At 43.4% G+C, this 23,598-nt stretch overlaps 2 protein-coding genes across 12 annotated transcripts in view; one reads left to right on the top strand and one right to left on the bottom strand.

Moving 5' to 3' along the window:
• USP25 (ubiquitin specific peptidase 25) overlaps positions 1-23,598 on the bottom strand; it is a 146,143-nt gene that overhangs the window by 23,520 nt on the left and 99,025 nt on the right. For all 11 annotated transcript variants that reach the window (XR_010594388.1, XR_010594389.1, XR_010594391.1 and 8 more), the window contains 3 exons: positions 8,339-8,567; positions 5,938-6,138; positions 4,155-4,294 (listed from right to left, as the gene is read on the bottom strand). Coding sequence is in view for 5 of the 11 variants with exons in the window: in XM_005294638.5 (XP_005294695.1) it covers positions 4,155-4,294; positions 5,938-6,138; positions 8,339-8,567 (570 nt within the window). In the remaining 6 variants the exon portion in view is untranslated. The remainder of the gene's footprint in view (positions 1-4,154; positions 4,295-5,937; positions 6,139-8,338; positions 8,568-23,598) is intronic.
• On the top strand, positions 9,997-11,842 carry LOC135977061 (mediator of RNA polymerase II transcription subunit 15-like). The gene is made up of 2 exons (XM_065575929.1): positions 9,997-10,643; positions 11,235-11,842. The coding sequence occupies exons 1-2, from the start codon at positions 10,103-10,105 to the stop codon at positions 11,735-11,737; spliced, it is 1,044 nt and encodes a 347-aa protein (XP_065432001.1). The 5' UTR covers positions 9,997-10,102; the 3' UTR covers positions 11,738-11,842.

The raw sequence follows: 23,598 nt of genomic DNA, 5'->3' as shown, positions 1-23,598 counted from the left end.
GTCAGATGTTATTGTAGCCCATGCAGGATGGAATTGGGAAAGGCAGTATCCGAGTGGGGGGAGGACGGGACAGTGCAGCAGCAAGTCCCTGTGGAGGGGGTAGTTCAGACTCCTGACCAAGCCATCAAAACTGGATCTTAGCCACAGCAAATGGCTGGGATGAAGTAGCTCTGTCAGTAGCTGTTTTCTTTTTGGAATATCTTGGTCTCTGGGCCCAAAGGTTAAGGTGGGCTACCGAAAGTAGAAAAGTAAACTGTGCAAGATCTTTGGGCCATCTAACACCTGCTAAGTTTCCTTTCATTTATAGGTGTATAGATCCCAAGGGATCGAAGAGTGGCCCTCGAAACTTCAAAGTATGAAGGGACTGTCTGTAGAGTCTGAAAATAACTTATAACCCTCTACAATAGACTGTACCTCCCTATGGAAGCTTCACAGCTGGAGCCAAGGTGCTTGTTACATCATGGTGAGATGGTACAGGCTATGCTATCGGCTGCATCCAAGACGTCTTTGCCAAGAGCTGACCTTCATTTATGATGGTCTTAAATTGTTCATGGTGGTCCTGTGGCAAATATTTAATAAAGATACTAAATTTGCTGTAATTCAGATAGTGATATTTTGACATGAACTCCTGATGATTTGCTCGCCTGAACTCTAGTGTCGCAGAGGAGTAATTTTTGCGACCGAAAAAATCAAGATGCTTTTGGTCCTTGTTAAATGCGATAGCATTGGTTTTGTATTGCCTCCCACCCTCTAACTGCATCCACAACCAAGCAATTTGGTGTCACATTGAAAATAAAAATTCTGAATCCATGACCAGAACATATAGTATTTTTTGTTCGTATGTTTGCATGCAGGTGGTGCTGTGGCAGGGGTTTGCTGGACTGTCTTGGTTGGCTCTAGAAGAGCCTAATTAATTGGAAGTGCCACACATGTTGAAGCTGAGGAATGTAAAATATCCAGGGGTTTATGGTGGAAGTCCAAATCCCTCATGAGAAAGTGTAAAAGAGCAATTTGTTTCATCAGCTCCCGGAACTCTGGAAAGTCATCTGCCATGGAAGGTGTTGGAGGCATTATAGCCACAACAGGAAATATTTGTACAAGGTGCTACATCCTTGTCAACCTTTGCCTCCTACCCCTCCAGCTGTAGGAAGGTGGGGAATCATCTATCTTCCCTTCTCTCCACGTGGGGAAGAGAGTAAACTATCCTTGAATAAATGTGAAACACTTAAACAGAAAGCTGTGAATCGAGTCAGATTCCTCTTCCACACAGTCTAATGGAGATGATAATTGTTCCCCTTGGATAGTGTAAGTCAGAGAAGTAGCGTGTCCCAATGAGAAATGACTAGAGAGTGACCCCGAAGACCTCAGTACTGAGAGATGTGTGGTACCAGCAAGCAGTGGACTATCTGGTTCATTGGAGATGAAGAGGTCTCGAGTATCTGAACTCCTGGGGTACCGGAGGAACTATGGAGGTTGCTTTCAGTACCGAGGTAGATACCTGTCTTTTAGGAGCAGTCTTAGACATCTTCATGATACCAGAAGCACTTGGAGCCTCAACAGCACTCTTCTTGGGTGCCCCAGGTATCCGGTGACTGAGATGTCTGAGGAACATTTAATATGCCTGCTCCTTGTCAATACCATCAACATAGAGTGCACAGCTTTCAGTACTGCAGACATGGAGGCAGGTTCCTCAGCCCTGGATGTTTTCGGTGATTGGGATCTCAAGGTGGCCAAGTTAGCATAAGTCTTCTCCCTTGCCTGGGGATCCTGCATACCTCAGAAAATACAAGTCCGAAATGACCCTGCAAGTTGGGAAAACACAAGCAAAAGGGAAAGACAAAAACCCTAAAACAAACTATGTACAAGTATATAACAACACTAAGGCAGTTAGTAGAAGCAGGCACGTGCAGCACTCCATCTTAAACCAAAGGTGGCTGAGCAGGAACTGAGGGCAGTTCGCCTGTGCAGCCCTATATATCTTTGGTACGGGACAGGAGTATGTGTAGAGAGCATAAAGGCCGAATGGGCACTGCTACCAAAAGTCTCTGATCAAAGGTGCAGGAGTGCCTGAAATGGAGCACCCATAGAGACACTACTTGAAGAAAAACATTCTGTTTCAGACTTAACAACAAGAAGACAACTAGTTTCTCAAACATAAACATACAATTTCTGCCTCTCCTACAATTAATTACTCCCCCAACCACAATCTTGTAAACGACTGGGACTGTTCATTCCATGTCACAAGTCTGAACCGACGAATTTTGTTCCCTGCAACCAAGCTAATATGCATCTATCCTGGTGTATCTGGAGGGAAGCCAGCAGACCCAAGGTAGAGAACAGGGGTAGGCAGGGTATCATTGAGGACTTTCACATCCTCATTTTGGGGTAACACAAATAGGTACAAGGCACAATATATAATTTTCCCAGGCTGTTTTGCTATGTTGGCATCGATTTTTCCGATTTAGGCTCTATTTTGTTAAACGTGACAGATTTCTCTAAGAACACAGAAGGCCATCTAAACATTAACCTAGGAATACTGGTGACAGTATGTCTTGGTGTCAAGAGTTAGATTAGCTTCCCTATTGATTTTAAACCACAACTCAGCAGTGGCTGTGCTCTCGACATCACAATGGTTGAGAGACAAGAGAAAAACACTTCTGCTTTGATTAAACACCAATCCAGGATTCCATTTCCATGTGGAATCGATCCACAGAAGTATCCTAATTCTCGATGTGAAATATGAGCATTTACTGGTATATATACTTGCCTATTAAGTTCCTGGGTCTAAGTGGGCTTGTTTAGCTCTGGACAATTAGGACTCAGGCCACATTTTTGTTTTTATTTATTTATTTTTAAGGAAGAATGCATGAACTTTGCACATGCCCAATTTGTTCATACACTGCTCCCCGATGACTTAGCAAGCCAAACTGGGGAAATAATAAATAATAAACTGATACATGTTACATTATTTTGATCTAAAAAACAAGTATTCCAATACAGTTGCTTGTGGTTTCAAAATGTATTTATTCATGCAAACATATTTGATCAAATACTTATACCTACAGTTGGTCAAAGACTATTTGCTGAATGTAAAATTCATTGAATTTTAGCTTCATAAAGAATTCACAAAGCAGCCTCTTATTTGCAATTCTATTCAGTGCTCAAAATTACTTGAAGACTATCTGAAGTGAAGTACTGGAAGTCTTTGGAGGAATCACATAAAAAGTAATTTCCCAATATTCTGGCTGGTGTAACATCTGTATTCTAAGTTAAATATATACGTTTGATGAATCATGAAGACCTGTTTCGAAGTCTGTGAACACTAAAACCTAGGATAGGATCCTAGTTCAAATAGAATTGAAGCAGGATATTCATGTTTTCTCCCCAGTATTCAACTAACTACGTATATCCTCCATAAATACAATGCTTAACCTTAAAAACTACATCAACTGATGCAGCCTTTCAAGGATACTGACGACTCCAACTGGTGTCTCAAAATCCCTAAATAAATTCTAAAAAACCTAATATTTTTTAGTGTCCTGGGAGGAATACTCCTTTATATACTCCCATAACTAGAAAATTATTAATTGTAGGCAGGAGCAGCGCCAGGGTTTTTGCCACCCTAGGTGGCAGTGCTCCTCCTCTGAGCATTCGACAGCGGGGGTCCTTCCGCTCCGCATCTTCGGGGCACTTCGGTGGTGGGTCCCGGAGTGAGTGAAGGATCCCTGCCAAATTTCCGCCCAAGACCCAGAGCGGAAGGACCTCCCACCACTGAATTTCCACCGAGGGCGGCAAAATGCCGCCCCCCCAAATCCTGCCGCCCTAGGCAACCGCCTAGGGTCACTAGTGGAAGCGCTGGCCCTGATTGTAGGTGGACACAAAGACATGTGTGACCGTTATTTAAGAAACAACATACTATACTCAACACAGAAGTGTGATAATTACATACAATGTATGTATATCACTAGTTTTACTCTACTATCAGCCTTTAGGTATACTCCATTTCTTCTGGACAGAGTATAAAGGCTGAATAGTACCTATGGAAAGGTTAATGCTTTCTTCAAGGGAATAATTTTCTCTTATCCGATATTATAATACCTGCCACTTGCAAGATAAGAAAAGAAGGGGTATTAAAAACTTGAAAATATCCTCACCGTTTGCATGACAGTTTCAGGACTTCTATCTTCCTGTTCAGCTAATGCTTTAGTGATTGCTCGTACAGAATCTTCTTTCAACTGCTTTGAGAGATCAGTTCTTGATGGCTGCTCTAAATACTCTGGTTCTCCGGCTTGAACTTAGTGACAAAAAATGTAAGATAAGCAATTTCATATTCTTAACATAGCTTAGTCTATCCGCGTTATTTGGGTTAACAAGTACGTACTAAAGAAACTTGCACAAAAATGCAAGTTATGTCAAATAATTCACACAAACCTGCTTTAGATCCGTGTTCCCATCTTTTCTAGTTTAAGAAAGCATTGGAAGAGCTTAGTGAATAGTTTTAGGATTAGAAAAGTTTAAAGTCATATTTGAATTGCCTGTAATACCTGCTGAAGCAGAACACAGTACCCAAGTTGAGCCAGGGGCTGTGCATGAGTGTAAGGTTCTTCCTGAATCTCCTTGTGGGATTGTGGCCTAAAATATCTAACAGTTTAAATCTAAAAGATTTAGATTGCAAAATAAACACACATTACAATCAATACATTTTACTTTCCAAACAACTAAGACAATACAAATTCCTTTCCATTGAAATGTAGAATCTTCACTAAGAAAAACAACACAGACTTGCTTATTGGTTTCTGTTAGTAAAACAAACAAAAAAAAGGCTAAACATCTGCTCGTAAATTTCAAGAGCAATTCATTCAACATTTTGTATCACTAATACAAAGAACAAAAACTAGGCTGTTCCAAGTAACTGAAAAATTAGACATTTAGAAGATGAAATCACTCTTTGGAGTAAAAAAAAATGCAGTTTAACATTATCAGTACACGAATTTTCTAGATACATTTGGCCAAACTATGATCTGCGTGTCCGTCACTACGAAATGAACACGCACACTTTAATGATCCAAGGGTGACAAGAATGTATGAATGACAGACTCCCACTATCCAAGCTTGTCTAGTTATCTTAAGTATTACACTGTAGAACCACCAAAGCTAGAAATGGACATAGCCTATTAACCTACCTAGTCTCTTTCTCTATGTCAGTGCGGGACTGTCAGTACAATTAGTTCACCAATTGTCTGTTCAGGTCAGCTAAGTCCCAAGCAGTTGAGTTTCCACCACTGTTCTTTGGAGTCCACCACACCATTCTTAACATTCTCAGTATTTCCCTGGTAATCAGCCTAAAGTTTTCCTATTTCTTAATTTAATTCCATTACTACAATAATATACCAAATAATTTCTCCCTCTCCTTACAGCTAAATTCTGCTCTCACATTACTGTAAATCTAGAGAATCTGAGTACTAGGAAAATTGAGAGAGAGGCGAAAGGGAAAATATCCTGGAAATACCAATTTTATTTCTTAAAATAAAAGGCCAACGGGAGCTACTAACTACTCTGCACTTCTGAAAAATCAGGCCACATTTTCAATTTTGAAGAATGTTTTCAGCTGAGGTGGTACTGGAACCTCACAAGGGCAGAAAATTACTCAACATTAATAAGACCATCCAGTAGGCTTTTTAATTTTTTTTTTATTTTATTTTAATGAGAAAAGAAACCCCCCAACAGAAACCAATGCTTATTTAAAAACCAAACAAACTTCTAATGTGGTTATTTTATAGAACTCACTGTTGAAAACAATTCAAATGTGAAGAAAAATAGTTCAGTATCTTCAAAGATATGATAGTTTACAGCTGGCATTAATGTATACACATGCAAAGTTTTATTTTTGTCGTCTCCCCCCTCCCCCCCCAACATAAAAAATGTATGCAGACCAACCTGGAGCAGAGGAGGGTGCTGGCATCCTGGGTGTCTGAGATGCTAACAACTTTTCCTGTTGTACTTTCTGAGCAAGTTCTGCATCCCATTCTTCTAGCTCTTTTTCAAAACGCTTATTGTCTTCCTTGACATAGTCCTTTAAATCAGGAGGCAATGTATCCATTCCAAGCAGCATCTGACCAGTTTCCTTATTAAATTCTTCTGTAAAACCACATGGTTTATGTGTTTCACAGAATAATGAAAGGCAACAGGAATACATGTGGATGAAAGGCATTTAGAATGAGCATTCTTGAAAGCATACAATATACTAGTGAAATTAAAAAAGTTGTCTCACATTTATGAATATGTCTCAGTTTATCATTTGTCATATGCAGGAAGCTTACTCACCTGGAGGTGGAGTTCATGAAGCATTTTGCTTCTGCAATTTAAGTCTTGCACGTGGGCAACATAAGCTCATTACCACCTAGAAAGCCAAACCTCTGGGGCTGTGTGTACCTTATGAATCAAAATGTTCACAGCAAAAGTACATAAGGGACTGTGGTCCAACTGCTTTCCATTCCACTTGGTCTTAGTTAGACTTAGAACTTTTAGACTGACAGAGCCACACGTTGGGGCCAACAAAGCCCGTGGCGGCAGGCCCCTTATGAATTTGGGGATCTGGAAATGTCGAGGCTAATCTTAGTAATCATTTAAAACTAAGTGAGATTTCTAACTTTTTACCTTATGAAGATAGCCTTAAAAATGTAAAGCAATATAAATCTATTACTATGCTTGGAAATTGTCACTAAGTTGTAACCAAAAGATCTAATTTCTTCATGATATTTTCATTCTACACAATGCGGTTTGGCAGATCCACCTAACCCTTAACAAGTAGCCCTTTGATTTCTGGGACCAATTCACTAATATCTGAGTGTGGAGAGAATAGTGAAGGCCCCAACTACCATAGCACTATAGGCATAAGAAACTCTCCCCTTTGTCTGCCAGATGAGCAGTCAACCTACGCTGAATATTCAGTCTATATAATCTATGACCACAAGAGGGAACAGTGAAGGAGAATATCTATTTTCTTTTAAAAAAAATTTGAATTACGATTTAAACTACAAACTAGTCATAAAAAAGAGGATTGATGAAAACAAGGTCCATCACCACAATTTATTCATACACTTATCTATCGTGGTCAGACAAGAACTGCAAGCAGTGGGACTGCTTTCTGTCATGTAGCTTTGCAGTGAACATTTGTGGGAGTATATGCATATTCTCCCTAGTCATTGCTTTCTGGTTGGACATGATTTAATGCGACAAGGGATATGTTCCCAAGAAGTTTTAGCCGGTCTAACTGGGACTGGCCAACTGGGGCCAGATCAGATAATCAAAACTACAGATAAACTGGAAAATGCAATGCTGCAGTGCCATCTAACGGTTGTTTCTGGCCCTGGAGTTCTGGTTGTTCAGTAAATGTAGAGAGCTGGTTAAGGCAGGGTTGAACAAACAGGTTTCTACTGTATTCCTTTGTTTTGTTTTTCACAAGGAAGAACTCAAAATGTAAGTTAGCTATGAAGTGCTCATTACAGTAATTTGCAACAAGCCTTTTTTTTGTTAAACACTCCATGAAAAAGTACATTAAGTATATTAAGTGGATGAAGGCAAGAAAAATATTCCTGAGAACATGTAAAAGTGACCTATTCTATAGCTTTTAACATTAACATTTTTTGGTTTCACTCTCTGGTGTTGTGATAAACCTATGCCCTCACCATGACGTCTTCATTTGGCAAACATTTTATTTTGCTATTTTAATAACACTGAAGCACTATGTACTGTGACATTATGATGCGTAGTACTCAGAAGATGGGTAGTATTTTGTGCCATCTAGAAAACTATAAACATTGATACCTATTAGCATAATTAAACATTTCACTTTCTACTCATTTGTTTAAACACTAAAGATTGACATTACTCCACACAATAACCCCATCTTTAGGGCTATAACTTGGGCAGCGCTTTATCTAAACACCTACAATATTCTTTAGCTGATCTATAATTAAGCAACGTTCACTTGTAAAAATGTAAAAAAGCAGGATATCATTGCTGCATTTGTAATGAACTCTACACGAACGCGGGGATTTTTGGGGGGGAGGTTGCTTAGTTTTCTTTGTATTCAACTATAAATGCACATGTAACATTTTAGTCAACAATAGGAATTAAAATAATCATATGACTATTACTTTTCATGTAAATAAAGTATTCTATATAAGTTTAAATTTCAAGCTCTTAAATTCTGCTATAATTATATTAGCCATAGTTCAGATATTCAACAAAGCAACAGAACCACTCAGGAAGTCAACACCTTGAGCACAACTTCCACATACTGTATTTCATGCTGAAAATATATCCCAGACATTACCTTGTATCAAGAATTGTTCCTTATCATTGATATACATTAAACAGTATGCACTGGCATTCCTGTAACCACCGAAAGAATCACGTTCCAACTCCTCCCAAGTTGACTTTGTCACAGAAATATCATTATATTTCATCCATCTCCTCTGGTGGTGGTCATAAATGTATGCCCAATAGTGCCCTGCGTTAGCTTGGCCTTCATGAACTAGTACAGCATGTAACCGATAAGGAACCTAACAGAAAGAAAGCATAATTTAAATGTTGTTGCCATTACAGTAGGAGGAGGTAACTTACTATAACTGAAGGTTCTTCGAGATGCGTGGTCCCTATTTGGATTCCAGACATGGGTGTGCATACGCGCCAAGCGCTGGTGCCAGAATTGTTCGTAGTAGCGTCCGTTGACCCGCATGTACATCATGCGTTGGCTGCGTCATGTGTCCAAGTCTTTAAGAGGCTGTGCGGGTCAACGTCAGTCCCTCTTACCAGTAAGCGATTAGCTTACTCCAATCCACAATGCAGGGGATGGAAGGCAGGTATGGGAATCCAAATAGGGATTATACATCTAGAACCACCTCCAGTTACCGTAAGTAATCTCCTCCTCTTATTCAAGTGATGGTCCCCATATAGATTCCAGATGTGGGAGAGTAGCGAGCAGTGCTCAGAATATTGATCTGGACACTTGAAAAATCCAACAAAATAACATGAGTTATAAGGCGGCTACAACTTTATTTGACTAACAATTTACCTGAGTCAACCACCACTCAGATAGTCACTACAAACTACTCAAAAGCAATCTACTAAAGAAAATAGATTTCTTCCTTCGAGCATGTTCTTTTTCATTCTTCAGTGTGCAGTACAGACACACAGACCGTTTAGGTCAACTCCATTCCAGAGTGAATATTACTCATCATGCCAACATCACAATGATTCTTCTACCACTGTCATGTTCAGGTACCATGTCTGGAACTTCAAGCAATCAGCCACAAACTAAGAATTCAACCTTCCTTTTCTCAATTCTGAAAGTAGCAAACTTCAAACTCTAGATTACATACGGTTAAAAAGCATAACCCCCCTCACCCCCAAAAACCAGCCGAGTAACGTTTCCTGGTTTAAACAAGTCTTTCCAAAGCATAAATAAAAGAGTGCATCAGCAGAGATAAATAATAAGTCAAACAATATACTGAGTTTAGGTTCTGACTGTCTGATCATGTTGACTGCATCACTAACGAATTACATAAATGAATGGTTTCCTCATATAATAATTGGTGCACTCAATGCACCAGTTATTGTCATCTGGAGAAATATTTAAGAGAACAGAGGCCATCTGCCTGTCAAATACGGCCAGTCTGTGTCAACCATTTGAGGACTTAAAGAAGATACTTAGGCCTGGTCTACACTACGGGTTTAGGTCGACTTTAGCGGCGTTAAACCGAATTAAGCCTGGACACGTCCACACAACGAAGCCCTTTCTTTCGACTTAAAGGGTCCTTTAAACCGGTTTCTTTACACCACCTCTGACGAGGGGATTAGCGATAAAACCGGTCTTTGTGGGTCGGAATTGGGGTAGTGTGGACGGAATTCGACGTTATTGGCCTCCGGGAGCTATCCCACAGTGCTTCATTGTGACCGCTCTGGACAGCACTCTCAACTCAGATGCACTGACCAGGTAGACAGGAAAAGACCCGCGAAGGTTTGAATTTCATTTCCTGTTTGCCCAGCGTAGAGAGCACAGGTGACCCCGCAGAGCTCATCAGCACAGGTAACCGTGATGGAGTCCTCCCAGGATCGCAAAAGAGCTCCAGCATGGACCGAACGGGAGGTACGAGATCTGCTCGCCATATGGGGAGATGAAGCAGTGATAGCTGAACTCCGTAGCAGTAAAAGAAATGGAAAAGTATTAGAAAAGATCTCCAAGGCCATGAAGGACCGAGGCCATAACAGGGACACACAGCAGTGCCGCGTGAAAATTAAGGAGCTACGGCAAGCTTACCACAAAGCCAGAGAAGCAAACGGAAGGTCCGGGGCAGAGCCGCAAACTTGCCGCTACTACGCGGAGCTGCATGCGATCCTAGGGGGTGCAGCCACCACTACCCCAACCGTGTGCTATGACTCTCTCACTGGAGAAACACACAGGGAAGACTGTTCGGGGAACGAGGAAGATGACGATGGAGGTACTGTAGGTAGCTCACAGCAGCAAGGAAGCGGAGAAACCGGTTTCCCCAACAGCCAGGATATGTTTGTGACCCTGGACCTGGAACCAGTAACCCCCGAACTCACCCAAGACCCTCAGGGCACACAGGAGACCTCTGGTGAGTGTAACTTTGTAACTATTTGTAAACATTACAAAAAAAAAGCAAGCGTGTTTAATGATTACTTTGCCCTGGCAATCGCAGCCAGTACATCTGCTGGAAAAGTCTGTTAACGTGTATGGGGATGGAGCGGAAATCCTCCAGGGACATCTCCAGAAAGCTCTCCTGGTTGAAATGGGGTGATTTTATTAAGGGGACATTCAGAGGCGCCCGTTCCTGCTCTTCTGACCAGAAATGTTCCCCGCTGTTAACCACGCGGTGGGGGGAGGGGTGAAGTGATCATCCCAGAGAATCGTGTGTGTGTGGGGGGGGGTTTACTTGTGTTTGTGCCGCATGTTAACCGGGAAACCGCAGCCCCCTCCTTTTACATTGAAACCCCATTTTAGATGGACAACCCAATTCATCCTTGATATGGGAAATGCGCTGCTGTTTGCAACCTTTCCCGCATGTTAAGAAGGTTAAAAAAGCCAAAACACTGTGGCCTACGATGGCTGCCTGCAAGCCGAAATATGCGACCTTGTAATGAAAGAGTGTACCCATTGTTCTCTAAAATGTGTCTTTTTTAACCACCTCTCCCTTCTCCTCCACCAGCTGCAAATGTTTCTCCTTCGCAGAGGCTCGTGAACATTAGAAAGAGAAAACGTAGGACGAGGGACGAGATGTTCACGGAGCTGCAGATGTCCGCCCAGGCTGATAGAGCACAGCAGAATCCGTGGAGGCAGTCAATGACGGAGATGAGAAAAGCCCAATATGAACGAGAGGAGAGGTGGCGGGCTGAATCGCGGGAAGAACAGAGCAAGTGGCGGGCTGAAGACGATAGGTGGCGTCAGCTTGCAGACAGACGGCAAGAGGCAATGCTCCGTCTGCTGGAGCATCAAACTGATATGCTCGAGCGTATGGTTGAGTTGCAGGAAAGGCAGCAGGAGCAGAGACCGCCGCTACAGCCCCTGTGTAACCAACAGCCCTCCTCCCCAAGTTCCATAGCCTCCTCACCCAGACGCCCAAGAACACGGTGGGGGGGCCTCCGTCCACCCAGTCACTCCACCCCAGATGATCGCCCAAGCATCAGAAGGCTGGCCTTCAATAAGAGTTAAAGTTTTAAAATGCAGTGTGTCCTTTTCCATCCCTCCTCCCCCACCCATCCCAGGCTACCTTGGCAATTATCCCCCTACTTCTGTGAGGAACTAATAAAGAATGCATGAATGTTAAAAAAAATGACTTTATTGCCTCTGCAAGCGGGAGGGGAGGGTGGGGTGGGGTGGTTGGTTTACAGGGAAGTAGAGTGAACCGGGTCGGGGGGGGGTTTGGAGGGTTCATCAAGGAGAAACAAACAGAAGTTTCACACAGTAGCCTGGCCAGTCACAAAACTCGTTTTCAAAGCTTCTCTGATGCGCACCGCGCCCTGCTGTGCTCCTCTAACCGCCCTGGTGTCTGGCTGCGCGTAATCAGCGGCCAGGCGAGTTGCCTCAACCTCCCACCCCGCCATAAAGGTCTCCCCCTTACTCTCACAGATATTGTGGAGCGCACAGCAAGTAGCAATAACAATGGGGATATTCTTTTCGCTGAGGTCTGAGCGAGTCAGTAAGCTGCGCCAGCGCGCTTTTAAACGTCCAAATGCACATTCCACCACCATTCGGCACTTGCTCAGCCTGTAGTTGAACAGGTCCTGACTCCTGTCCAGGCTGCCTGTGTACGGCTTCATGAGCCATGGCATTAAGGGGTAGGCTGGGTCCCCAAGGATCACGATAGGCATTTCAACATCCCCAATGGTCACTTTCTGGTCCGGGAAGAAAGTCCCTTCCTCCAGCTTTCGAAACAGAGCAGAGTTCCTGAAGACGCGAGCATCATGTACCTTTCCCGGCCATCCCACGTTGATGTTGGTGAAACGTCCCTTGTGATCCACCAGGGCTTGCAGCAGCATTGAAAAGTACCCCTTGCGGTTTACGTAGTCGGTGGCTTGGTGCTCCGGTGACAAGATAGGGATATGGGTTCCGTCTATGGCCCCGCCACAGTTTGGGAATCCCATTTCAGCAAAACCATCCACTATTGACTGCACGTTGCCCAGAGTCACTACCCTTGCTATCACCAGGTCTTTCATTGCCCTGGCAAATTGGATCACAGCAGCCCCCACCGTAGATTTGCCCACTCCAAATTGATTCCCGACTGACCGGTAGCTGTCTGGCGTTGCAAGCTTCCACAGGGCTATCGCCACTCGCTTCTCAACTGTGAGGGCTGCTCTCATCTTGGTATCCTGGCGTTTCAGGGCAGGGGACAGCAAGTCACAAAGTTCCATGAAAGTGCCCTTACGCATGCGAAAGTTTCGCAGCCACTGGGAATCGTCCCATACCTGCAGCACGATGCGGTCCCACCAGTCTGTGCTTGTTTCCCGGGCCCAGAATCGGCGTTCCACGGCATCAACCTGCCCCAGTGACACCATGATTTCCACATTGCTGGTGCCTGTGCCTTGTGAGAGGTCTATGTCCATGTCAATTTCCTCATCACTCTCGTCGCCGCGCTGCAATCGCCTCCTCGCCTGGTCCGGGTTTCGCCTTGGCATGTCCTGGCTCTGCATATACTCCAGGACAATGCGCGTGGTGTTCATAGTGCTCATAATTGCCGCGGTGATCTGAGCGGGCTCCATGATCCCAGTGCTAGCTATGGCGCCTGGTCAGAAAAAAGGCGCAAAAGTAGTATCTGATGGACCAGGAGAAGGAGGGAGGGCGGGAGGGAGGGAGGGCCGAGTGACGACATGGCGTACAGGTACAGGAACAGGGAGAAACACAAACAACTGTCACACAGAATGGTCCCCCCAAAGATTAAAATGAAAACCCTGGGCTTAGCAGGCCATTGATTTCACGGAGGAAGGGGAAGCATATGAATACAGAACAAATCTATTTTTTACATCTTAAGGTGGCAGCCGACGGTGCAGCATGAGTGACAGCCATACCAATACGACGACGATGGATACCAATCATAAAATACCATCATCTGCCAAAAGGCAAGGGGCTGCTGCTGTGTAGCAATGCAGCCCCACGTCTGCCAGCCCCACGTCCGCCAGCACCCAGCATCGCCCTCGGCCTCTTCTGGGTGCTTAGCAGACAATACTGGGCAATTGGCAGAAAATAGTATATTACGACTGGTAGCCATCATCATCGAAACAGTAGCATGTCTGCCCAGGTGGCCATGATTGACAGCCACACCAATACGACGACGATGGATACCAGTCATAATATACCATCGCCTGGCAAGGGGCTGGTGCAATGCAGCCCTACGGCTGCCAGCCCCATGGCTATCACTCATGCTACACCGTCTACCGCCAAAAGGCAGTTAGCAGCTGCTGCTGTGTAGCAATGCAGTCCCACGTCTGCCAGCACCCAGAGGACATATGGTGACGGTGAGCTCAGCTGAGCTGAGCGGGCTCCATGCTTGCCGTGGTATGTTGTCTGCACAGGTAGCCCAGGTAAAAGGGCGCGAATCTATTGTCTGCGTTGCTGTGACGAGGGGGGAGGGGCCTGATGACATGTACCCAGAACCGCCCGCGACACTGTTTTGCATCATCCGGGCATTGGAATCTCAATCCAGAATTCAAAGAAAAGGCGCGAACCGCTTCTCGGCTCTCTGAGCTGTGGCGCAAACGTAGTATCTGACGGACTAGGGGAAGGAGGGAGGGCGGGCTGAGTGACGACATGGCGTACAGGCACAGGGAATTAAAATCAAGAACGGTGGCTGTGCATCAGGGAGAAACACAAACAACTGTCACAGAGTGGTCCCCCCCAAAGATTAAACTGAAAACCCTGGGCTTAGCAGGCCGTTGATTTGACGGAGGGAGGGGGAAGCAAATGAATACAGAGCAAATCTATTTTTTACATCTTAAGACGACGGTGCAGCGTGACTGATAGCCCTCGGCATCTTTCTGGGTGCTTGGCAGCAAATACGGGGCGGCGTATGACGATGGTCTTCAGGCCTATTGCACAATCGGCTGCTCGGGGAAGACTCTGCTAACGTGCGATGACCCGACTTGTAATAGGACGGCTAATAGTCATAATACACCATTTACTGCCAAAAGGCAAGCCCCACGGCTGCCAGCACCCAGATCGCCGATGAAGGCTACCAGTCTACTGCACCGTCTACCGCCAAAAGGCAGTTAGCAGCTGCTGCTGTGTAGCAATGCAGTCCCACGTCTGCAGACACCCAGAGGACATATGGTGACGGTGAGCTGAGCTGAGCGGGCTCCATGTTGTCTGCACAGGTAACCCAGGTAACCCAGGTAAAGAGGCGCGAATCTATTGTCTGCCGTTGCTGTGACGGGGGAGGGAGGGGCCTGACGACATGTACCCAGAACCGCCCGCGACACTGTTTTGCATCATCCGGGCATTGGGCATCTCAACCCAGAATTCAAAGGGGCGGCGGAGACTGCGGGAACTGTGGGATAGCTGTGGGATAGCTACCCATAGTGCAATGCTCTGGAAGTCGACGCTAGCCTTGTACTGTGGACGTGGTCCGCCGACTAGAGCACCTAGAGCATTTTATTGTGTGGACACACACAATCGGCTGTATACAACCGATTTCAATAAAACCGGCTTCTATAAATTCGAACTAATTTCGTAGTGTAGACGTACCCTTATTTAATACATTAATAAGCCATTTGTTGATAGGCATCTAAGCATCTTATAATAGAACAAAACAATAAAATTAGAAGAAAAAACAGCCAGGTAAAATATACAGTCAACCTGTACTAAAACATCTGGAAAAATATATAAAATCACTGAAAGTTTTCACTGGATTCTAACATCTCCCAATTAACACAAAACAGTAAAGAAAAAAGGAAAGTCCTCATCTTGGCAGTCTGCACATCTGTTTTTATTCCCCCACACCATACACTCTCACTTCCTGGATTCATCCCAACTCTTTGAACTTACTCTTCTGCTCCAGCCTTCAATGCACAGAACCAACTTCCTGCCCACCCTCTCCCCCCGCCCCCCCATTTAGCACCCAACTCTTCAAGAACAACAAGGAGTCTGGTGGCACCTTAAAGACTAACAGATTTATTTGGGCATAAGCTTTCGTGAGTAAAAACCTCACTTCTTCGGATGTGAGGTTTTTACTCACGAAAGCTTATGCCCAAATAAATCTGTTAGTCTTTAAGGTGCCACCAGACTCCTTGTTGTTTTTGTAGATACAGACTAACACGGCTACCCCCTGATACTTGACACCAACTCTTCAAGCAATCCCTCCTCCCTTATCATTACTATATTCTGCATGTCATTAACTATTATCCCATGTCTTTCCCTTGAGTGTGTCTGTCTTGCTTTACTGGACTTGTTAACTCTTTGGGACAGGGAATGCATTATACCCAAGTTTGTAAAGGGCCATGTAAATTAATAGTAACCTATTGATGGTTTAATAAAATTAGTAATATTTCAGTCAGTTCATTTCTGTGTACATCAGAAAGTTGAACACTCATCTTAAAGTACATCTTGAGAGTACCAATAGACCTATAATAATTAGGAGCACATAAGAAAACAGCTGTATTCTTATTGTGGTCAGTCAGTGAAGAAACTAATAGCTAGAGAGAAGCAAAGGCCGGGTGGAGGGGTCCTCCCCTCATTTTGAGAGAGCAGAAGAGGGACTTCATACCAATGTCTAGGCCAGACTATGCCAACAAGTATACATCCTTGCACTTTCCTCAGTGTCTAAGAGCATGAACTTTAGTTCCTAATCAATGAAAATATTGATACAAAGATTTGCAGCAGATGTGGAGACAAGTTAAGTTTTTACCAGTCACCAACACATATCGACCTCTGCTCATAGCGATGCCTTATTGGACTACACAGTCTACCTTACCTTCAGTAGCTATAGATAACAAAAAAACCTGTGAGTAAGGCCAAGAAGGGGTTCTCCAAGAAATCTGCCTTGGTTTTCAAGACCAGTAGAATACAAGAATCAAACAAGATAGCAGTGAGAGTCTAAACACCTTAGGGGCATAGGACGCTTGCTAATGACCATCTTCTGGCAACACCTACGGCAGAATTTGAAGACTTTTTGCAGTAGAGATGATAAGTGTTAAAGACCATAAGACTAGAGAAGGAAAAATGATCCACTTTACCTTAAAAGACCTTTAAAAAAATGGTAAGTGTTTTTCTTAAAAATAAGTTCAATGGAAAAAATATCAATTCTATAAAAATAGCATTAAATATTACTATTATCCTTAATACAAGAAGAAATGTTTAGAAGGACTGAGGATGTTAATGAGTAGCTCTTTAATTTAAGGCAAACAGTGTAACAAAAACAAAATAAAGAGGAAGAGCTCCAAATGCTATTCATACAGCAATCTTGAGTGCTAATAAGCCGGTCTGATATTAAAAATTTAAGTTATCTTTCAGGTTTATTATTATTAAGATCTAAAGCCTAGAGTGAAGATCCGTGTAGGAGAATGTCTGCTGGATTCTTGTTGCACACACCTTGAAAGCTATACTATTGCAGCAGGGGACTTCAAGTTTAATATCTGTGTTATTGTCAAGATAAAAAAATAAGATCACTTATGATAATGATTAGGGATATTGGAATGCCCCTAAAATTCTGGGTTGCCATTCTCAAAACAATAGAGCTTCAGCGTTACAAACACCAGAGTTACGAACTGACCCGGTCAACCACACACCTGATTTGGAACTGGAAGTACACAGACAGCAGAAGAGACCCAAAAAAAGCAAAATACAGTAAACTAAACTACTAAAAAAAATAAAGGGAAAGATTTAACAAGATTAAAAAAAGATTTCAGAAGGTAAGGAAACTTTCTGTGCTTGTTTCATTTAAATTAAGATGGTTAAAAGTAGCATTTTTCTTCTAAAGAGTAAAGTTTCAAAGCTGTATTGAATTAACGTTCAGTTGTAAACTTCTGAAAGAACAACCGTTATGTTTTTGTTCAGCTATGAACATTTTAAAGTTACAAATAACCTCCATCCCCAAGATTCTGAGGTTCTACTGTATATCAGTTTCTTTGAGCTATGAGGCTATGCAAACTCCCTGAAACTACAAGTCTGCTTCACAATTAGCCAGTAGGAAAAGCAGAAGAGGCGCAAAGATTGTACCTGTCCCTGAGACAAGAACATTGCCCTCTATAAAGCTCCTTAGTGCTGGCAACCCCAACTGAAAGAATCTTGGCAGTCCTCTGAAATGAGTGTCCTGGGTGGGTAACATTGTTCAAATACAGCTGAGTTACCTAACCAGTTTGGAAGCATTTTTTAAAAGGAATATGGGTATGCAGATTAATTAGAAAGACTAATGGGGGGTGGGGGCTCTGTATGCCTTTCTGATGACATTCCCTCACCACAGCATAGCACAGTACAATCCATTGGGACTGAGATTTTAATTGAGTTTTAAATAAAATTGTGCTAATTGGGTTAACTTCAATCCCTCTTTCTCCATCTCTGGCAAACTAGCTGCCAGAACTGTTTAGTCTGATCAAGGAATGTTAATTGCAGCCTTCCATGAAGAGAGAGATGTATAGTGCTAACAAGTGAATTCTGTACCAGTAGCTGTGTCTCACAATAAACCATTATATCAAGAAGCAATTAATGGTACACAGCAACACACAAAGTATGTAATTAGCATTAATTAGCTGCAGACAGGGGAGTTTGAGAGGGAGAGCAAGAGATCCTGCTGCTGAAGAGGCTACCAGGTGAGAGTGAGAGTACTAGCTGTTGGTGTGAGTGAGTTTGCTCAACTGTTTGAATTTTAATTTTGATTCTGATTTCAGGTTACTTCAGTTTGTTACAGCTGCTGTGGCAGTTGGGACTGAGTGCCTGACCTTGTTCCCTTGATTGCCTTTGATTGGCCTTCCCCATTGTGACTCACAAGGGGGTGGGACTGACCTAGGTAAGCAGGCTTTAAGAGGCAGAGCGACCAGGGGGCTGCAGACAGGGGACTTTGAGAGGGAGTTTGACAGAGGGAGGCCTATGATGGTTAGGAAGACCCGCAACACCTGTGCCAGCACTGCTTCTGTCTTCTCCACCTGTGCCTGTTGCCAGACAGAGCACCTGAGCATGGATGCTTCTACCCAGATCCTCTCTTTTGCAGAGACTCATTTGCAATTCCCACTTACTGACATCCAGGCCGGGGGGACCATCCAATGTGAAAGGTGCCTGCTGGTGAAATCTCTCAGGCAGCAGGTGGGGGAGCTACAGGAGGAGGTGGCTAGGTTGAGGAGCATCCGGATCCACGAGCAATTCCTGGACAGTGTCCGTGTGGAGACAGCTGAGGTAGATGTCCCAGTACACAGGACTGCTGATACACCACTGGTGGAGGAGACGATGGCTCAGGATGGACACTGGTAGCTGGTTACTTCTGGCAGCGGGCAGTGCACCACCCCTGTCCTGAACCCTCCCGCCATGGTAACAGGTAACCGTTATGCTCTTCTTGATACAGGAGAAGGAATCACCCCCAACAGTAGAGGTGGAGAAGCCTCGTACACCTAAGGCTGGGAAGTCTGCTGCCACCACTGCAAATAGGAAATGTAGGGTCCCATGGGAATCAAAACTGAGGGGAAAAACAACTGAGGAGAGTTGGCAGTTTCTCAAAGGGACACTATTAAGGGCCCAAAAGCAAGCTATTTCGCTGGTTAGGAAAGAGAGAAAATGTGGCAAAAGACCACCTTGGCTTAACCACGAGATCTCGCATGATCTAAAAAATAAAAAGGAGTCCCATAAAAAATGGAAACTAGGACAGATTACAAAGGATGAATATAGGCAAACAACACAGGAATGCAGGGGCAAGATTAGAAAGGAAAAGGCACAAAATGAGCTCAAACTGGCTACGGGAATAAAGGGAAACAAGACGACTTTTTATCAATACATTAGAAGCAAGAGGAAGACCAAGGACAGGGTAGGCCCACTGCTCAGTGAGGAGGGAGATACAGTAACAGGAAACTTGGAAATGGCAGAGATGCTTAAGGACTTCTGTGTTTCGGTCTTCACGGAGAAGTCTGAAGGAATGACTAACCTAGTGAATGCTAATGGGAAGGGGATAGGTTTAGAAGATGAAATAAAAAAAGAATTTAAAAATCACTTAGAAAAGGTAGACGCCTGCAAGTCACCAGGGCCTGATGAAATGCATCCTAGAATACTCAAAGAGCTAATAGAGAAGGTAACTGAGCCTCTAGCTATTATCTTTGGAAAATCATGGGAGACGGGATAGATTCCAGAAGACTGGAAAAGGGCAAATATAGTGCCCATCTATAAAAAGGGAAATAAAAACAACCCAGGAAACTACAGACCAGTTAGTTTAACTTCTGTGCCAGGGAAGATAATGGAGCAAGTAATTAAGGAAATCATCTGCAAACACTTGGAAGGTGGTAAGGTGATAGGGAATAGCCAGCATTGATTTGTAAAGAACAAATCACGTCAGACCAATCTGATAGCTTTCTTTGATAAGATAACGAGCCTTGTGGAGAAGGGAGAAGCGGTGGATGTGGTATACCTAGACTTTAGTAAGGTATTTGATATGGTCTCGCATGATATTCTTATCGATAAACTAGGCAAATACTACTTAGATGGGGCTACTATAAGGTGGGTGCATAACTGGCTGGATAACTATGAGAGTAGTTATTAATGGTTCCCAATCCTGCTGGAAAGGTATAGCGAGTGGGGTTCCGCAGGGGTCTGTTTTGGGACCGGCTCTGTTCAATATCTTCATCAATGACTTTGATATTGGCATAGAAATTACGCTTATTAAGTTTGCAAATGATACCAAACTGGGAGGGATTGCAACTGCTTTGGAGGATAGGGTCATAATTCAAAATGATCTCGACAAATTGGAGAAATGGTCTGAGGTAAACAGGATGAAGTTTAACAAAGACAAATGCAAAGTGCTCCACTTAGGAAGGAACAATCAGTTTCACACTTACAGAATGGGAAGAGACTGTCTAGGAAGGAGTATGGTAGAAAGGGATCTAGGGGTTTTAGTGGACCACAAATTAAATGAGAGTCAACAGAGTGATGCTGTTGCAAAAAAAGAAAACATGATTCTGGGATGCATTAACAGGTGTGGTGTGAACAAGACAGGAGAAGTCATTCTTCCGCTCTACTCTGCACTGGTTAGGTCTCAGCTGGAGTATTGTGTCCAGTTCTGGGCACCGCATTTCAAGAAAGATGTGGAGAAATTGGAGAGGGTCCAGAGAAGAGCAACAAGAATGATTAAAGGTCTTGAGAACATGACCTATGAAGGAAGGCTGAAAGAATTGGGTTTGTTTAGTTTGGAAAAGAGAAGACTGAGAGGGGACATGATAGCAGTTTTCAGGTATGTAAAAGGGTGTCATAAGGAGGAGGGAGAAAACTTGTTCACGTTAGCCTCTAAGGATAGAAGCATCAGCAATGGGCTTAAAGTGCAGCAAGGAAGGTTTAGGTTGGACATTAGGAAAAAGTTCCTAACTGTCAGGGTGGTTAAACACTGGAATAAACTGCCTAGGGAGGTTGTGGAATCTCCATCTCTGGTGATATTTAAGAGTAGGTTAGACAAATGTCTATCCGGGATGGTCTAGACAGTATTTGGTCCTGCCATGAGGGCAGGGGACTGGACTCGACCTCTCGAGGTCCCTTCCTGTCCTAGAACCTATGAATCTATTAATTAAACTTTCATGCAGTGACTACCAATGTGTGTAACAAGAGCGAGGCATCCACAGGAAGGGAAACTTTCAAAATTGTGCACCCTGTCCACCCCCCATCACCCTCTTGTTTCCTCCCTGAATCAAACTGAGCTAACAAAGACGACGAAGCAGGGGCAGCCGCGCAGCCAACAGTTGGAGAGAAGCAGCGCTTTCCCCTTCAAAGTGCCACTTCTCTTGGGCCGGCTTTGAAGGGGAAGGCGCCGCTTCTCCTCCCGAGTTCTCCGGCTCGTTCTTGCAGGGCCGCATTCCAAAAGGGGCTTTAGAGCTGCAGGACAGGGCCCTCGGCCCCCCTTGTTGACCATATATATGTAAATATATGTAAATACACAAAAACACAAACATTATCTCCCCATATGTCTTTAAGGGTTGAATTTGAATCATTTATCCTGCAGGACGCTTAACCCTTTCTGGTCATGTGTCTCAACTATACTTTGAGACATATCAGTAATCACTCATGTATCATAGCAAAGGCTACGAGAAGTACTTGATACAAGGATTCTCAAAGGACTGCGTTAGATACAGTGAACTGAGATATCCCTAGCACTACACACCCTGTAATGTAAGTATAGCCGATGTTTATGAAGCCTGGAATTCTGGGCATAATCCTGGATTCTGTAACATGGTATGAGGGAGTATGAGGTGGATTCCCCAAAGGTGGGGAAGCTAACTAGAAAACTCTGCTAAAAGCTGTAACACAATTAGAAACTTACTAACAAAAAGTAATATACACAAACGGCAATAAGGGAAACTGAACAATTTACAGATTGAAGACACCGAAGGAAAGCTCTAGCACTGGAGGTTCTGACCCAGGCTAAGCGACTGTAAAAAAAAGAACTGGAGAGGCAGTCGGTGCACTCTGTCCTTCATAACTTCAGCTGAAAGTGGAGGAAGGCAAGGGCACGTGTGGACTTATGGACAATGCGCGCAAGAATTCTGGGTGCACACAGCTCATGAATATGCACAGTGGAACACACACACACACACACACACACACACACAGACGGACCAGCAGTTGAAGAACAAGACTTTTGGAAAAGATATAAAGCCCTCCTGCTTCTGGGTATTAACCAACCTCTTACTGGGGGTTAGAGTTAGAAGGAAATTTGCCCTTGAGGCAGGTTATTGCTGGTATTGGTCATACTACACGACAGCATATTGGACTTGAACAACTGGATTTGATCCAGTATGGCAATTCCTAGACACACAACTCTATGCTTACATCTCATCTTGGAACCAGTCTTCAGAATGGTTCCACAGCATCTCTTCTGCACCTTGGCTGCTGCCCTCCACCAAACACTGCAAGAGGGCTTCCGTAAGACTAGCAGAAGGATGCTCATGCAGCATCCCCCCTCACCTATAGCCCCTTCTCGTAAACTGGATCAAACACATTTTCATCTCTTCCTTGTTGCGACAAAAGAAATGGGCAGATAATTCTTCAGTTATAGACCTTGTCCCTCCTTTTCCTTTCCCTTACCTTTAATTTTGCCTGTAAGCATTTTGAGGCCTGGAGGCATTGTCTTATGTCTGTAACTTGCCATGACCACAAACACGTACCAACATTACTAATTAAAATCACGCATCCAAAAAAAATTTAAAAAAACAACACAACACACCACATGAAAAGAGGATTATGTGGATACAAGACTATTGAAGAAACCACTACTATATATCATGATGGCTTAATATTGCTGATCACAGTACTAAACATATCACTTAAGCTGTCCTCTCCAAGAAAATGGTTTAGCATGATAGTAAAAAGACTGACTGATGCTTAATCAGGACAGGATTAAAGTAACTGTTGCTTAATATGGATTCATTTAGGTAGGTCCAAATAGTTAAGGGGTGTTTAACCAAGTGTTAAATAGAGGTGAAATTCTGAGTCATATTGTAGAAGTTTCGAAGTAAAATGAATAAGAAATGAAGATGAAATATAAACATAAGAAACGTTTCCTGTATTTTTATTCAAATATTTTTCCTCTTTTTAAAATGGGCTCTTACTTTAATAGGAAGTTTCTCACTCAACAGTCTAAATAGCTTCTACTGTGCAATGCTAAAATTACAGTACTGCAATTCACATCAACACAGCTGCATAGAATCAGGTATTCTGGGTTTTGCCACAGACTTGTAGCACAACTTTGGTTAAGTAACTTCATTTCTAATGCCTGACTTCCCTGTAAAATAGGTATTACAGTATAATTCTTTGACTGTGGTATGTAATTAAGGTCTACAAAACTCTCTGATCTTCTGATTAAAGATCTCAACACATTATACACTGCTTATTTTTTAAGCAACTAA

The sequence above is a fragment of the Chrysemys picta genome, chromosome 1, assembly GCF_011386835.1.
Source record: "Chrysemys picta bellii isolate R12L10 chromosome 1, ASM1138683v2, whole genome shotgun sequence".
NCBI lineage: Eukaryota > Metazoa > Chordata > Testudines > Emydidae > Chrysemys > Chrysemys picta.
Note: the sequence above shows the minus strand (reverse complement) of the source record. Positions and strands in the feature narration are given on the sequence as shown.